This window comes from Salvia splendens, chromosome 15 (assembly GCF_004379255.2).
Source record: "Salvia splendens isolate huo1 chromosome 15, SspV2, whole genome shotgun sequence".
Taxonomy (NCBI): domain Eukaryota; kingdom Viridiplantae; phylum Streptophyta; class Magnoliopsida; order Lamiales; family Lamiaceae; genus Salvia; species Salvia splendens.
The window spans coordinates 28,878,091-28,895,590 of record NC_056046.1 but is presented as its reverse complement, the minus strand read 5'-3'; the positions used below and the strand labels follow the sequence as shown (position 1 = coordinate 28,895,590).

At 37.6% G+C, this 17,500-nt stretch overlaps 2 protein-coding genes and 1 pseudogene across 6 annotated transcripts; 2 read left to right on the top strand and 1 right to left on the bottom strand.

The window, feature by feature from the left end:
* The first annotated feature begins 229 nt into the window (after nt 1–229).
* Nucleotides 230–2,489, top strand: LOC121769023 (putative E3 ubiquitin-protein ligase SINA-like 6). The gene is made up of 2 exons (XM_042165670.1): nt 230–710; nt 1,549–2,489. The coding sequence occupies exons 1-2, from the start codon at nt 303–305 to the stop codon at nt 2,230–2,232; spliced, it is 1,092 nt and encodes a 363-aa protein (XP_042021604.1). The 5' UTR covers nt 230–302; the 3' UTR covers nt 2,233–2,489.
* Nucleotides 2,490–3,805: 1,316 nt separating this feature from the next.
* Nucleotides 3,806–11,991, bottom strand: LOC121769548 (pyridoxal kinase-like). Of its 5 annotated transcripts, XM_042166389.1 has the most exons (14): nt 11,796–11,991; nt 11,629–11,722; nt 11,219–11,312; nt 10,965–11,069; nt 10,528–10,611; nt 10,239–10,312; nt 9,444–9,508; nt 6,951–7,014; nt 6,579–6,644; nt 6,400–6,456; nt 5,646–5,690; nt 5,497–5,550; nt 4,923–5,107; nt 3,806–4,621 (listed from the first exon to the last, which is right to left on the bottom strand). In XM_042166389.1, the coding sequence occupies exons 1-13, from the start codon at nt 11,861–11,863 to the stop codon at nt 4,967–4,969; spliced, it is 1,011 nt and encodes a 336-aa protein (XP_042022323.1). In that variant the 5' UTR covers nt 11,864–11,991; the 3' UTR covers nt 3,806–4,621; nt 4,923–4,966. The 5 variants fall into 5 exon arrangements, with proteins under 5 accessions (XP_042022323.1, XP_042022322.1, XP_042022325.1 ...); XM_042166388.1 differs by lacking the exon at nt 3,806–4,621 and having other exon boundaries at nt 4,725–5,107; XM_042166391.1 differs by lacking the exon at nt 3,806–4,621 and having other exon boundaries at nt 4,725–5,107; nt 11,629–11,733; nt 11,796–11,936.
* A 3,444-nt stretch (nt 11,992–15,435) lies between these two features.
* Nucleotides 15,436–16,113, top strand: LOC121766974 (annotated as a pseudogene).
* Nucleotides 16,114–17,500: the final 1,387 nt, after the last annotated feature.

Genomic DNA, 17,500 nt, shown 5'->3' with positions numbered 1-17,500 from the left:
ATATTTAATAAATAAAAAAATAAAAATAAAAAAAATCGGTTAGCCTATCGCTCGCCGCGCAATGGGCGGCCAGTGATAGGCTAGCGATCGGCTAACGCCTATTGTTCGCAGATGACCGCTCGTCTTTCGCGTTAGCCTAACGCAATAGCGGACGTCCGCCACGCCCGCTAGCGTATGACTAGTCCGTGCTGACGTTCCTTATTGTAGATGCTGCAAATATAGGAAATGAAGGGGACTACGTCGCAAATAAGAGAAATGCAGAAATGAAGAAAATTGGGTGAATTCGTGTTTGCAGAAGACAAATGGCGAGGTTTTCAATTGAAGATGATGGAGACGAAGCCCGCCCTTCCAATAAACGCCCCCGACTCAACCCCACACGCCGCCCGGTAGCCGCCGCCACAAATTCCCGCGACCGCCCCACCCCTTCCGCCGCCGCTCCGCAGCGAATTACACCTCTGGAAAGTGAACAAAGCACCGACGAATCGGACTCGTCGTGGTCCGATTCCTTTGACGATTCCTCCACGGAAGAATCGGGTGAAGAGGGAGAAAATGTACAACAGCAACCAACTCCACGAAACGGCGACGTATTACTACCCGCTGAAGCCAGTGGAAGTGATACCTCCAGCGGCTCCATTTCCGTCACCCTAACGGATCCTGATGTTCTCGATTGCCCCATTTGCTATGTCCCCCTCTGCTCGCCCGTTTATCAGGTTATAAACTGCCATGTTTTAATCAATATTGCAATGCGAATTGATGTTAATTTAACTCAATTTTATCATCAACCAACATAAGTGTATTGGATTAGGGTTTGACAATCATTCTGCCTTGTCATATATGGCTGGAGTTGTGGGATATCAAACAACTGGTTTTTGAGTTGATCCTCATATGGAATTGAATTCATTCGTCAACTATGGCGATTTTACAGCAAGCTCTTCCTTAGACCTTATTCCTTAAAATGTTTAGACCAACTGCAACTGTTTTCTGCCTCATGATGCCATATCCTTTGAGTTTTGCTGGGGTTCTTAGTTGAATTAAACCTTTAGATTTGTGCCTGTATAATGAATGTGGCGATTTGGAAAACTGAAACGAATGCCCTAATTGTCGCATTTGCTATGGCTTTTATTAATACTGTGCTTGTATTATGACATTTGTTGCATAAAACTTTCAAGAGATTGATTCTTAAGCTTTCTGAGGATTTAGTTGGCTTGTTAAAAGGGGTGAACATAAATTAGGTTAATTAATTGTTGATAAGTAGCTATTTCTTCGCATTCATGGTTGTTTCAAGGCTAAGTGAAGTTCCTCCGTATGAAGTCAATTTTGATCTTTTTTCCTTGTTTCGTAATGCTTCCTTCTTGGCTTGAAAACTGTTACCTTAAGTTCAAGCTGTAAGTCAGGGAATACACTGTCAAATGTCTTAATTTTACTTTGTCAAGGAATTTGAGCTAACTTTCAAACCTAGAAGAAACTTATTTGTTTTATATGTGGAAATTGCACACACTATCAGTATGTTAGTTGATTTGATGTATCCATGGTTTGTTATATCTTTAGTGTGAGAATGGGCATATAGCATGTGCATCATGCTGCACCACAATGAAGAACAAATGTGCAAGTTGCTGCTGGCCAATTGGATACAACCGCTGCAGGGCCATCGAGAAGGTACTTGAATCAGTGAGGGTTGCATGTCGAAACTTGCCACGTGGCTGCTTGCAGAAATTCAGTTACAGTAAGAAGCTTGCTCATGAAAAGATATGCAATTTTTCTGCTATTTCATGCCCTCATACTGGTTGTGACTTTGCTAGTTTCTCCAAGTCTGTGTATGCGCACTTTGCTCTGAAACATTCACAGTTCTCCAAACTATTTTGTTTCAATGAGGTGATCTCACTCTCATTGGACAAAGATCAGAAACATGTTTTTCTGCAAGAAAAGAACATGAACACAGTATTCATCCTCAACCGGACTGTTGAGACTGTGGGGAGTTTTGTGAATGTTGTTTGTGTTGCACCAGCTGCAGCAAAGAAAGCATATTTATTTGATCTAACAGCAACTGTTGGAGAGAGCTCGATCAAATTGAAATCAGTTGTGGATGTCATGCCAAAATGGATGGCCGAGCCCCCGGCTGACCCCCCTACAAAATTATATCTCATAGTTCCTAAAGCTTTTATTAGCATAAGTGGAGTGATGAAATTAGAACTTAAAATATTTAGGGACGTGCATCACAATTATATCTTGTAGTTCCTAAAGATTTTATTAGCCTAAGTGGAATGATGAAATTGCAACTTAGCATGTGGAGGAGCGTAAGTTGCCTTAGACGCTTATAGTGCTTGTGTTGTTCGTTGTAGTCAAATGTAATGATTTACATACCGAATCACCATATGTATATTTATCTGGAATTGTTCTGATTGTAACTGCATTTGTGGTGTAATAAGTTGGATGTAGACAAGCAAGGCTCAGTTTATTCATCTTCTTCATCTGGTAACTTTTTCTCTCTAGTGCGATGGTCTCATTCTCTACTATCAATAATCTAATCACTTTTTTTTTCTCTCTCTCTATTTTACTTTACCAATAGTGCATTCAAAATTGTATTATCCCAAATGTGTCTATTTTTCTGAGATTAAGGGAGTATGACATCCATGTGTTGTTTCAGTGTTGTAGTTCCCGCCACTACACTTTCTCCCTCACTTTTCTTTGTTTTTTGAATTTTTACTTTCGTTCGCTGCTGACAAGCAACATGGCACAACTCCCGCTCAATCTCTTTTCCTTTTTATTAGCTGGTGATATTGATGATAAAATATAAAGGTAGGCACAGCCATTCAAGAATCCTTTTTCTAGTTGCATCAAAAAGCTGTTTTGTGTTTTTCAATTTGATAATCAAGGTGTATCTATCTAACAACCGGTGAGTTATAGGTAGCAGTCCTTTTAGCTTAACAGCAATATCTTTTCTGTCCTATCGCTTCCTTGCCTTCCTGCGCCTTTTCATCCATTTCTTCCTCGATGCTAGCTTGCTCATCGGCTGAGAACTTGTAGTTTTAGCTTGGATGTCCTTGAACAATTCCATGTTTAACCACCTTGCCGAAGTTATTCATATTCTGGTCCTGAGATGATGTTCTCAAACGCTCCAACCAGACGTTGGAAAGTGTTTGATACTTCTCACCAAACTCAAACAAATGATCAATGTATTATTGATCACTTCTCTCATTGGGGAAGGGCTCATCATCTTCATCTCAAACAAATGATCAATGTATTGAAACATGGGATGGTTCATGGTAGAGAGAGGCCAAGAAATCTGGCGAGGGTGGCAGAGCAATCTAGCAGCGGAGACGGAAGTGTGGAATTGGGGTTTTGCGGCGGTGAAAAGAAGTCCCATTTCTGCATTTCTAGGTGTCAAATTAAATTTACTTGCATTGCTTTTTCATTTCACAGCTCAACAAACCCTCGAAATGATATCTCACTTATTCATACTACTGACCTTATATACATTTTTTTTTTAAACAAACTGACCTTATATACATCTGAGGTTGTAATTTGTATATTCGATATTACTGATGTTATTATTATATTAATATAATAATCATTCAAGTGTAAAAATATAATTAAAAGATACTCCTACGTCCCAATGTAGTTGAGTCGTATTCCTTTTATGATTTTTCAGTTTGGGATAGTATAAGAAAAATATTAAAGCTAATTACTCATTTTAAGTTCAAACCATTAATATCTACTATTTATGATTTTTTTAATCTAATATTTAAGATTGTAGTCATTATCTGCAATTTCATAACTTAGTCCATAAATAACTGCAACCCAATACTAAAATAATTAGGGTAGATTGCATGTAAATTCACGAACTTTCAAAATAATTTGGTTTTTTTCGTAAACTTTAAATGTTGCATGAAATGTTATGAATTTTAGTGGACTGTATAAATTTCTCATCTGACCTGATCCCATAGATTTTCCAACACAAACTTATCCTGCGTGGCGCGCCGGAAGCACGACTTCACAATAACTCTGGAGTTATCACAAACATACAACTAGCACAAATGAAAACATACAAATCAAATTCAACATACAAATCGACATAAACATACAAATCGAATACAACATAAAAGAAACATTAATTTCTCAATTCGAATTGAATACTAAATTTGTCATTTGGCAAGTCACGCTTCCAGGGCGCCACGTAGGATAAGCGTGTGTCAGAAATCTATCGGGCCAGGTCAGATGATAAACTTACACAGTCCGGCAAAGTTCATGATTTTTCATGCCACATTTAAAGTTTACAAAAAAAATCAAACTATTTTGAAAGTTCATGACTTTACAGACAATTTGCTCCCTCTTTATCAATTTCGTATTAAAACACGTGTCGTCCCCAAAGTCCTTATTTTTAGGGACAGAGGGGATAGAAAAATTTTGGTACGTCAGCAAGAGAGGGGATAGAAAAATTTTGGTACGTCAGCAAGAGCGGGGCTCCCCAAAGCGAGCGCACTCGTTCCAGCGGAAGCCATGCAATGGTGTGCCGTTCCAATGCCATTCCGACGGCACGGACATGCTCTTTTGGACAATACCGTTGCTGATACTCTTTACGGATCGCTTATAGAAGTATTTCATAAGTAATGGTTTTTTCAACCTGTATAACAAAACAATATTCGGAATAAAATCAGTGCTATGATAAATCATCAGTTTTTAACAAATAAAATTCAAAGACAACAATAAAACAAAAACTCGATTGCTTAGGTACCCAAAATTAAGTACTTATACTGATTGATTGAGATCGCTACCATGTCCAATATATAATTATGGAATAGGAAATAGAAAATAGGATATAGGGTATAGGAAAGACTGAAATTTGGCAGTACAACATAAAACCAATTATTTAACTCTTGAGAGAAACTAAGGTCCTGCAATTTCATCTTCATGTTTTCTCCAACCTAATGTGCTATGGCTGTTTGATTGTATGGATTTGGTCGACTTCTTAGTTGTATATCTCAGCCCTGTATGTGATTTCAGGGTTTCGAATATCATCTTGACTCTGGATCAATCGAATCTCTAAGCTGCTCGACTGGCAGTCGTGCCCAGCTCTTGTATAGTCTCCTACTGTCCTAACCAGAACTGCCTGCACCAAAGACGAGGATGCAGCAAAGTCAATGATCATGCATAGCTACAATGCGATGGGGGAACGTTTACTTTGGGCAGTTGATTACGATTTTCAGTAATTGAAGGATTACATGATCAAACAAGCTCAAAATTGCAAACTTTCTCCAATATTACTATTATTTATACTAAGATGGGGGTTTGTTTTTAGGAGATGTTTATAATCACAGTCGGATATTCAAGTAACTGTTTACGTGAAAAATTACAGTGAAGTAACTAGTAAGAAAATCGAGCTAGATACTTGTATGTGAAGCAAACAAGAAAAATGGGATTCAATCAAAACAAGTTCAGCTCCTATACGGCGTACATGACTCCAATTTTCAATCAGAATAAACAAATCAACAGACTAACCTGCAAGCTTGATACAGAAAGTTCTGCAGCTTTGCCAAGGTTGTCAGGGTATTTCTGCATGATAAGATAAATGTATTAGAGAGGATGCACAATAACAGTATCTATAAGATGGCTCAAGGATTGAAGTTAAAGTTATCATCAATCATTACATTGCTCCATCCAAGCAAAAGTGCAGTCATGAGATCTCCTGTTCCCTGCAGACCAAAAAACAGGTACAATGTTAGAAGTAGCAAGCTATCACTAGATAATTGTTTGGTTTTGAGAAACAAATAAAGAGAGAATAATGAAGAAATCTACAAAATCTCGTCTCATCTTTTTATACAAATATAATTTTTTTCGGCGGTTTACTTATTCTAATATATACTCCATAAAAGAGGCTTCGCAACTAACAGGTACGATCGATTATATAATGAGCTAGAAGAACGGAGGCAGAACGCAAGTCACAGAGAAAATTCTAGAAAAATGTATAGTCACGACAAAGATATGAGTGCAATAAAAGAATCACTCAATTATGTACTTCCACATGCAAAATCGAAAAGCTGTAAAAAGATTGAAGAAAATGATTCAGCTACTTTTCTTTTTTACATTGGGAGGGGGCGAGTTGGAGAACATCTGAGGATTTGATCACACTTGATTGTACGGAAGGAAACTTCTAGAGACCTTTAATTTTTTCATGTTGCATAGGTCTCCTAAGTGCGTGGAAATGTTGAAAGCATATCCACTAGTGGGTGGTATTAGACCAAATAGTACCATGTAGTTTAAAGAATTTTACTGAACTTTTATATTCAAGGAAACTGAGGCGAGAGATAATATATGAGATTCTCAGATCATGAAAACCATTGAAGAAATCAGAGATATAATATCCCAGAAGAAGGCAACGTTCACAATAAAACAGCTGCATACCGTGAAATAAGCAGGAATTTTGGGGATTGGAATCCGGAACTGCTCAGGTGGTTGCCCCTACAATAGCCGAAGTTTCTCATGAAGTATTAGGAGATAAAAAAAAATACACAAAGAGTATCATGAGTAATAGATATATGCATTTAGAGTGGAAATAGCACGTGTATTTGTGATTCTATTACCTTCTCTTTCTGATGACTGCCAATTAGGAGAAGTTTTCCATCTACATTTATGCTCGTTATGACAACCTGAAACAAGTTCTAAATCTTGAACAGACATAATATAACTTTAATAGCTTAACAAAATTACTGTAGATAGAATCTAACTGTAACGCAGTACGACTTTAGAGTTTAACTCTTTTAGATGATAAAAATGTGGTAATAAATGTGTCAGTGATTTCAGATTTAAGAAAAAACTTATTTTGATTAGTAATTTCTTTATAGATCATTCTCATCAATTCTGAACTCTATAGGACAAAGAATAAACACAGAGAGAAGTCCACGCTTTAAACAATTGAGATACTATGAATTGAAGACTGAAGCGTTAGAAAACACCTTTGATGGTCCAGCAGCATGAATAAAGTTGCATGCTTCCCTGCCATCTTGCTCAGATACAATCCTTAAAAAATTGGAGCAAGGCATGGAACACACAAAATCACCAAGGGGGTAAAGATTAATAACTCAAAGGGTAAAGATTTCATTCCAAATAATGCTTGAACCAGAATGGCACAAAGAAAAACTAGAACCAAGAGTGTCTTCATAGGGATATTGCCTATCCTACCCTAATGATGCCTGCAATCATATTTAAATGGGAAAATAATCATTTAATTCACAATGTTTGGTCAAACTCTGGTCAGTCTCATCACATTTGAAAATGGAATACTAAATCGCGAAGTTTCAATTTTTCTCAATTGTCCCATCGGTATACAAAATGGTGATGCTCAAAACGACGTTGTTTAGTAAAAAAAAGAAAAGGAAATGAAAAGAAAAGGAAAACAAAATACTTAATTTAATGAAACAATGTGGTTTCGAGCATCACCAAAAGACGTAGTTTTGCATACAGAAAGGACGATTGAGAAAAATTGAAACTTCGTGATTTAATATTCTGCTTTCAAATGCTATGGGACTGGCCAAAATTTGACTAAACTTCATGATTTAAATAGCTATTATCCCTATTTTAATACGACCTAATCACCAATGGCTTAGGGATAGTGTATGACTTGACTCGCTGAAAGGTACCAAGATAACACTTTAAATATTAAATACATAAAACAAAGAGTAAAGGTCAAAAGTGGTCCTAAACAAAAGGCGATTTTACGATTTTGGTCCTAAACATTATCTTTGAATTATTTCTTCCTGCACAATTGGAAATGAGCCACATTTAGTCCTTTTTGGACGGCATCGTTAAAAATTGACGGTCAACGTCGGTTAAGTCAAAATAATTATTTTTAAAATATTAAAATTCTAATCTAAACCATTAAAATGGTGTTGAAGGGGGAATTAGCTGAAATTGATATGGGAGAATCTGTACGCAGAGAGTATTGGATGGGTCGCTGAAGAAGGAATCGAGCTCGCCGTCGGAGCTATAACTGCTAATGCCGTTGAAGCAATTGCAGCGGTTGCAGGCGCAATTCACGGAGGCGGAGGACGCTCGTTGTTATCCTCCATGTCTGAACCATTTTATCCAAATAGACCGAGCTCGGAAGAAATACGGAGGACGCTGGTGTACGAACAGTCACACAACCGTTTAAGCTGAGACTTAAACACCGGTGGCTTCACAGCGTCGCTCGGGATCCAATCGATCGACTGAATTCTCATCGGAAAATTTGATTCCGCTGAGTTGGGATCGCTCATCATTTGGGCGCGACGCCTCTTATTCCTCGAGGGAGAGACGCTCGTAGGCGACATTGCAGAAGGAGGCGGCCATGATGACGACGGTGCCGGAGGCGATGAGGAGGCCGTGATTGTGCCGCCGACGACCTGGCCCTGGAACCTGCAGCGCGTTGGCGCTTCAGCCGTGATTGTGCCGCCGACGACCTGGCCCTGGAACCTGCAGCGCGTTGGCGCTTCGGCTTATTCTTCGACCCCGTCGGCCGCCCCTGTGGCCGCCGCGACACCTCGCCGCCCTTTTCTCCCGCCGCCATTGTAGCTTTGGTCACGGCTGCGCCGCGCTTTAGGCTTAGGGAGATGTTGTTCTTGTTCTCGTTGTTGTTGTTGTCGTCCGGGTTGGAGTGGTGGTGGTGCTAGACCGATCGGTGGTGGTGGAGCCGGAGATCTCAGGCGTGGGAACAACGATAGCAGATTTACGAATCGCTTCCCAGAAAGGATAAGGAAGAAGATGGGTTTGCCTATTTAATTTCACTTTATTTGATTAGATTAGAATATTTAATATTTTTTTAAAATAATGATTTTGACTAAATTGGCGTTGACCGTCATTTTTTAACGGTGCCGTCCAAAAAGGACTAAATGTGGCATGTTTCCAATTGTGCAGGACGAAATAATTCAAAAGATAATGTTTAAGACCAAAATCGTAAAATCGCCATATGTTTAGGACCACTTTTGGCCTTTACTCTAAAATAGAGAATAACCCTAAAAAATTGATAGCATGTGGCTGACTACTATTAGAAACAAGTTTTGGCTAATCCCAAGAGTTTATCAGTTGAGTGAGACACGTGTAAATATAAATCACGACTTTGTCATTAAAGACTAAAACGTTCGGTCATTGCAATAGAGTATTCCAGGTAACTGGTATTGTGCAAGTAGAAGTTTTCAATATGAATTTAGGTATAACAAACTCCTTCAAGTTCTTTGGCATTATCCCAAAACAGGAGTTCCCTTTCAATTGTCTGGTATGAAATCAAAATCAATGGAAAGGGACATACTCAATTCGTTAGTGTGACTGAGATTTAACCCACCTCCTCTTAAGGTCAACTTTATTAAGAAGCAAATTAGTATGATACATAACATATGGACAGAATGTCAGACAGATATAGATATGCTAAGTTAGCTTGTAGAGGTATTCAATGCAAGTTAGACAGGCAAAAATACCTGGATTTCGTCAACAATTCTGCCTCAAATTGATTCGGAGTCAACATGGAAGCAACAGGGATAACCTATTCAGAAGGAGAAATGACCAATTTTTCCATCAGACTGAGTCTGATATAGAACTGCATTTATGTAGTTAAGTTTCTAAACCCATATCTTCTCTATTTCTGCTTTCTTTTATTATACATCATTGGGTATGAATGTTGTCCATTTTGAATATATCAGTACAATTCCTTCATAGACATAAAAACTTTATAAACTTTGATAAGAGACCATTTTTCAAATGCAAGCTAATCAAAAGTAGACCAGCCATAACCAGTGAAATATCGAGAAGCAAATAATATTATTTTTACTCTTTAGTGGTATGACTATGACTCATCAACACCTTCTATAAGATCAAGTTAACAAGCTAACAGCTGTCATAATAAAACGCAGAAGCATTAAAAGCAAAGCTATACGCGACCTGCTCTTAGGCTAGCATAGAGAACTTTTTCTGGTAAAAATCTAATAATCTGTCTTAACATACAAATATATCCTCTATAAGTCTATATGCAGGATTATGTCCACGATTGAATCATAAATTATCAAGTTCAAATTTAATATGTATATCTATGTACACACAATAGCAACATTAAAATCCAAAATTTCCAAAAAAAAGGATTGATCAGTTATTTCACTACGATTATTTAAATTAGCTACTTTTCAGAACATCCAAAATTTCACTTTGCGCTTTTTGGTAGTGCAACAAACTGAATGAGCATTTGAACTATACTTGAACATATTCAACTGTTAATGTACCTTTTCTCGAAATACAGATACCAATTCCTCAGGGACATACAGTTTTCCTTCATCACCTAAAACTGGATCACAAACTGAAAACAAGGATTCCATGACAAACTATAACAATAGAATAGGAAAACTGCAGCAAGACTGTAATGTATTTCACCCAATCCAAAAATTAGTTTAAGGCACACTAATTTGTAATTCCAAGGAAACTAATAGGAAGCACATTTCCAATTTAAGAGAGAATACCAGAAGCAAAATTTCAATGTACATTAAATAGTCAGCGGCTACTAGGTGTGCTTACCATATGTAAGTCCAGGGTTGACAGACCTAAGCTTATCCACAACTCTTAGAACAGTATTCAAGAAGGAGACTGAACCAATATAACCTACAACAAGAGGCAAATTGTTAACACAGAATGCAAAAACGTCAAGTAACAAAGGCACAAAAAAATACTCACAAAAAGAAAAAAAAGGAAAAAAATAGAGAGAATAAAACAAAGAGAAAAAAAATACTTAAGCTCAAAGCATAAAAAAAATAGAAAATAGCAGAAGTGGCAGGTTACAATATGATGAGATGAAATATGTATCGAAAGTAGCAAAATTTCATCTCCTGAACCAAAAAAATGATAATGCAGTTTTAAAGGCATATAAGCTCAGACTTTAAGAACCATTAAGCTGAAGACTGGAAAATTAACTTGCGCAGCAACCGTAAAGCGTAAACTAGTTTATTCAACGATACCTGTAAGTAGATGTGTGTAGAACAACAGATTATTGGCTTCAAGGCCTTCTATCAAATCCCAAAGTTGGTCTCCATTCAAGACCTGACCCTTAAAAGTAGGATACCCTGCAAAATTCATAGTATGTGATGCTAAAAATACAACCAATATGTTTCTTAACATTACATGCCTGGACATGTAAAGATACTCGGTGTCCTCACACCAGGTTTTAGGCCTCAGAATGAATGAAGACTATGAAGTCAAATAAGCAGCTTGCCTGTGTGGTTTGAAAACTGAACTGAATTTATTGGATCTACATCATATCCGAGCAACTGTAGAGGAAACACAGCTGATTTGTTGCCGACATAGCCCTGAAGTAAAAGAGAACTTAGCAATGGCCAAAGCATGAAGCTAGATACTTTCCAACTGCATGGTTTCCAAAACATAATGGAAGAGGAACGAACGACTAAGGAGCAAAATCGAACAAATATGCATTGCAGTCTATAGAGGATACAATAAACATCTATGCAGGAAAAGTGGTCGAAATTGGCAGGGATAAATGCAGATCAAACCATAAACTTGAGCAACTATCATCTCACACATACAGCTAATTTTAACAGTTAATAAAACATGAAATACACACACACAGAGAGCAAAATGCGATAAAATTGTATGGAGGAGAGAGACCTGAACAGTGTGCGACTGAATACTGAGGACCCGGCCCGTTTCCGACGGCAGAGCTAAAGCCAAAACCGGTGGAGGCGCCATAAACTGCTTCGCCCTAACCTAAAACTGCGGTGATGAATAATCAGGCAAACAAATGCATGTTATTGAGTAGGAGGAGAAATTCGCACCTGAGAGTGGAGAAACTCGGATGAATTTGTGGATTGAATGCGATGGCGATGAATTTTGACGTTAACATATATGAATCAAGTTTAGCTTGTTTCCTAACAAGTTTTGCAACAATTGAAGGAGAAGATTAATTATTGGAATCGACTAAATTAAAGGGGTTTCGTGGATTGACTGGATGCTGCTGACGATGAAAAATGAAAATGCAGATTGCGTCATTAATATAATCAACCCAAAATAATTTCTAATCTACTCACACAATGTTAGAAGAAGTTGTTAAGTGGAAAAGTTTTAAATATTTTAATTTTGATTATTTAATTATTATTAAATTTTTTATTTTGCATGTAATAGTATGAGTATTAATTTCCTGCTATTATGTTTATATATAAATTAATATTTCTTCTATTTCATAATAGAATTATTTTATTTTTTTTGATATTACAGTGGAGTCATTTCATTTTTAATAAAAAGTATTTCCTCCATACCACTCTAGGAGTCTCGATTAATCTTTTTGGATATCCCACTTTAGGAGTCTCGGTTGGAATATTTCATAAATGGTAATAGGCCACACATTCCACCAAACTTTTTTCACTCACATTTTATTATAAAACTAATATGTGAAAGTAAGACCCACATTTCACTATCTTTTTTCACCAACTTTCCTTTACATTTCTTAAAACCCGCGACAAACTTAAATGAAACTCCTAAAATGGGACGAAGGGAGTAATCTATTTTCTCATTCTTACTTTTTCCTCTCTTCTATAATACTCATCTTTTTATTTAATACTCCCTCCGTCCCTAAAGAATACACACTTTGGGTTCGACATGGATTTTAATGCAAAATTGGTAGTGGAGAATGGGTCCCACTTCATTAGAGATAAAGAGTTTCAAAATTAGAAAGTGCATATTCATGTGGGATGGACTAAAAAAGAAATAGTGCATATTCTTGTGGGAGGGATCGAGTACTACATTACACACTTTTTTCTTAATCTCCGTACCGGAAAGAAATGTTTTCACTACTATGGAACATATGGAGTATATTAATAGCTTATTTCATGATATCCTTATTATAAAAGCGTAAAAATATTCACTCGAACCTATAAATTGATAATTTTGGATATGTCTACAAAAAGATTAGCCTCTCCTGTAGTTAAACAGATACGTTACGTTGCAATATCACTAAATTTTAGCCCCAACTTCTCTAAATTTCTGGTTCCTTCGCTAGGGACATAGAATATTTCAAATGAGTTATTACTCCCTACATTCCATTCAAGATGACCATCTTTCCTTTTTTGTTTGTTCCAATCAAGATGACCACTTTCTAATTTCGGAAATAACCTCATCTCTCCTCTCTCCTCATTAAAATATTCAACTACCTTTTTCCTCTCTACTTTATCCACCTAGCAACACTTCTTTAAATCCCGTGCACTCAAGAATGTGGCCATCTTGAGTGGGACGGGGGAGTACTTTTTTTCCCCTCTCTCTTACTTTACCAATTCTACAATAAAACCCGTGTAATTCACAAAGTGCCCTATTTTTTGTGGATGGGGAGGGAGTAATATTTTTTTTTGGATTGAGTAATAAATTTCATAACTTGAAAGAAATATTTGCATAAACGACGAGTCAATGAATTTGATCACGCACATGTGAACTTAAATAGTATACGTCACTTATGGATTAGTATAACATTTGGTTGAACCATTCTCAAAAAAGGACCCATGCATTTACGCCTTCCACATGCAACTCTCTTTCACAATTCATACAATACCAAGTCTACATCCCTAATTTAAGACACAAATTTTTTACCTAACAAATACACTTTCTTGCTATTCATCATTCTCTCTACAAATTATTCCGACATAAATCCAAATTCACCTATAGATATGCACAAATCCACTCTACAACTTGCTCTCCTCTCGTTGATTTTGATCACACACCAAAGTGCTACAACATTTTATGCCAAGGCTGAGGAAGTGAATGGTCCAAGTATTAAATGTGGGGAGTGTCCCTGTGCAAGCCCCCCACCGCCTCCCCTTGCTCCTCCGCCTCCGAGGTTCGTATACGTCTCGGAGTTTAGCCCGCCACCGCCGGTTTATACTGCAGCGGTTCAGTATGGATCTAATCCATATGATTGGCAGTTTTACTCTTGTGCTCCTTCACATCTTTCTCCTCAATCTCAGCTGTTTCTATTGGTGGCAATACTATTCTCCGCGTGCCAAATCTATAGGTTTGGCTATTGAATGATTACGATCAGTGTTAACAACAATATTAATTGTATTTTCGTTAATTTGTAAGTGGTATTATTATGGTAAATTAATGTAATTTGTAGCTATAAGTTGTTATTTATTTCTTCCACGCACGTGAGAATATTCAATACAAGCCGAAATTATTTGGATTTGTTTATCCACACTCATCTATCATCTACTCTGAAAGTTTGTCACAGTTTACCATTTCGGTCCGTCCCTGAAAGTTTGTCACACTTCACTTTTTTACTATTTTTGGTAGTGGACTCCATATTCCAGTAACTCATTCCTACTCACATTTTATTATAAAACTAATACTTTAAAAGTAGGACTCACATCCCACCAACTTTTTCAACTCACTTTCCATTACATTTCTTAAAATCCATGCTGGGTCAAAATGTGACAATATTTGGGGGACGGAGGTAGTATCAATATATAAATTAGTATAACTTCTGTGTGATGCATAATCTTTATATAAGTCTAATTATTTTTGCATGTTTTGAATTATATATGTTTGATATCGATAAGAATTGGATATGAATGTGTGAACAATACAATAAAAGTATGAAAATATAAATAAAATATAATCAAAGAAATCATAATTAATAATTATAATCTGAATTTGGGGGAATTGCTTTTGTAACAACAACATTAATCGAATAAAAAATACCGATGTCATCATCACAAATGGTCGTGCGGTGCAGAAATAATAATTATGTAACAAATATATTAAATTTAGTAAACTTTGAAAAATTTATTTGTCGAAAATGTTAATGATAGAATCATATCATTAATATCTTAGACAGAAAGTCTGCACGAATTATCATTTTCAATATAAAAAAGACTTGGAAATGTTGGAATAAGAAAATTAATTAATTGGAGAACAATAAGGCAAATGATGAAGATATGGCAAGAATAAAGAAGGAAATCAATGAATATTATGGAAAATTAAATAAAAAGGATATTAGTATAATTAGAATATATTTTCCATGTTTAGCTAGAATTACAGTCTATATATAGTTGTGTAACCATAGAGAGAATAGAATTCAAGTCATTCACAATGTAGTCTTTAAAGTTCTCCTCATCTTTTACTTTCCGTAATAATATTTTATTTTTCGCATTTTACTTTTCAACATGGTATCAGAGCAGGTTCGATCACATGGATCGATCACTGTCTCTAAAGCAAAAAAAAACCAAAAAAAAAAAAAAACCAAAACCCTATCAGAAAAACATCAAAGGAGGTGGAGGCTTCGGCGATTAGCAACAGGAAGTTCTTCACCAACAAAGTGACGGCACAACAAGACCCGACGGAAACGGCGTCACAAGCAGTGGCAGCGACCGCCTCTATGGCTGGCGGCGGCGCTGTAAACGATGGTAGCGCTTGGCTGGACGGAGACAACGATGTTGATTTCTCCGCGGTTGAATTTCGAACAGCCCCCGGCGGCGCCGAAGTTTGGATTTTCCTCCGCCAAGAAGTCAATATGTTTACCGCATTGCAAAAAATTCACGAAGACAGGGATGTTGATTCCACTGAATTTGAGGAGTCTGTTGCACAGGCTTTGTTTGATTTGGAAAACACCAACCAAGACATTAAGAGTGAATTGAAAGACCTCTATATCAACTCTGCAGTGCAAATTGATGTTGCTGTTGTAATCCATGCTCCCTACAGACTGAGGAAAGCTTTCCACAAGGTGCACCCAAAGCTTGTTAGAGAGCTTGAGAAGAAATTCAGTGGAAAGGATGTCATTTTTGTTGCTACCAAGAGGGCTCTGCTGTCCAAAGGCCTCGATCCCGCAAACTCACTTCAGTCCACGAAGCTGTGCTTGAAGATGGTGTGTACCCTGCTGAGATTGTTAGAAAACGTATCAGATACAGACTTGATGGATCAAAGATCATGAAGGTGTTCTTGGATCCTAAGTCGAGGAATGATACTGAAAATAAGCTGGAAACTTTTGCTGGGGTGTACAGGAAGCTTTCTGGAAAAGATGTTGGCTTTGAATTCCCTACAGTGGAGCGTAAGAAGACAAAGCAGCCGAAGAATTATCCGGTCGAGGGGGAGAGGTTAGCCGCAACCGGATAATTATTCGAGATGATTGGAACAGCGCCTATGCCAGAGAAGAGAAGATAGCTTCAGGAAAAAATGGTCCAGAGAAGAAGAAGCAACCGAGAAAGGAGAATCTACTGCCGAAGAGGTGGCAACCGTGAGAGGCTGTGAACTCACGTTATAATGAAGTGTTTGGCAGAGCGGAGATATCAACCTCTTGCCAAACGATTCAATCTCCGAATTAAGGAGATAATTTCCGAGGACGAAGGCAGAGCAGCCAACGTCTGGGTGGCGAGGGGGAGAGAGATAGTGTCGCCACACATCCGTTGTGAAGAGTTGGTGGGAATGGGATGTCGTCGAGAAGACGTTGAGAACCCATTGCCATAAGATGATGTTAAAGGAACAACCGCGGAAAACGCCAAAGCCAATAAGAGAAGATGAGGCCTTCTTAAACTAAATGGGAGAAGATAGTGTCGCCACACAGAGATGGGGGATGCACAATGGCCGCGAAACGTCGGCTGTTGAAGAAATAGAAACTGGATTGAAGGAGTGACGGGAGAATTCTCACCGTCGAGAAATGAGCAGACTTCGGATGGACGACCAAAAGTATTGTCAGAGAATAATGACATACGGAGCAGAGGCTCCACAGAGTTTGGCGATTACTCGCCGGAGGTGGCATGGATTGAGAGTATGTCACCGAGAAAAGACCCATGAAGAAACATAAAGGAGGCTGATGGTTTCACGTCTTCATTGTTAGGGTCTTCAAAAAGGAGAAATAAATTTGGGCCTAGTAGTTATTAGGCTCAAGAAAGAAAAGAAATGAAAATAATGGACTCATAGTTTGAGTTTGGAATGGACTGAGAATGGTCTGAATTGGCTCCTAGATATGAGTTAAAACTGTCTAAGATGGCTCCTAGACAAGAGCAAAAACTGTCTAGATTAGCTCCTCGACAAGAGTCAAAACTGTCAGAATTAGCTCCTCGGCAAGAGTCAAAACTGTTAGAATTAGCTCCTAGATACGAGCTAAAACTGTCTGATGGCTCCTTGATATGAGTTAAAACTATCTAAGATGGCTCCTAGATACGAGCAAAAACTATCTAAGATAGCTCCTAAATATGAGTAAAAACTGTTTAGACAAGCTCCTTGACACGAGTTAAAACTGGCAACAAAAAATTGAAGAGCTCCTTGACACGAAACTGTTAGAATTAGCTCCTAGATACGAGCTAAAACTGTCTGATGGCTCCTTGATATGAGTTAAAACTATCTAAGATGGCTCCTAGATACGAGCAAAAACTATCTAAGATAGCTCCTAAATATGAGTAAAAACTGTTTAGACAAGCTCCTTGACACGAGTTAAAACTGGCAACAAAAAATTGAAGAGCTCCTTGACACGAGTTAAAACTGTCAACAGAAAATTGAAGAG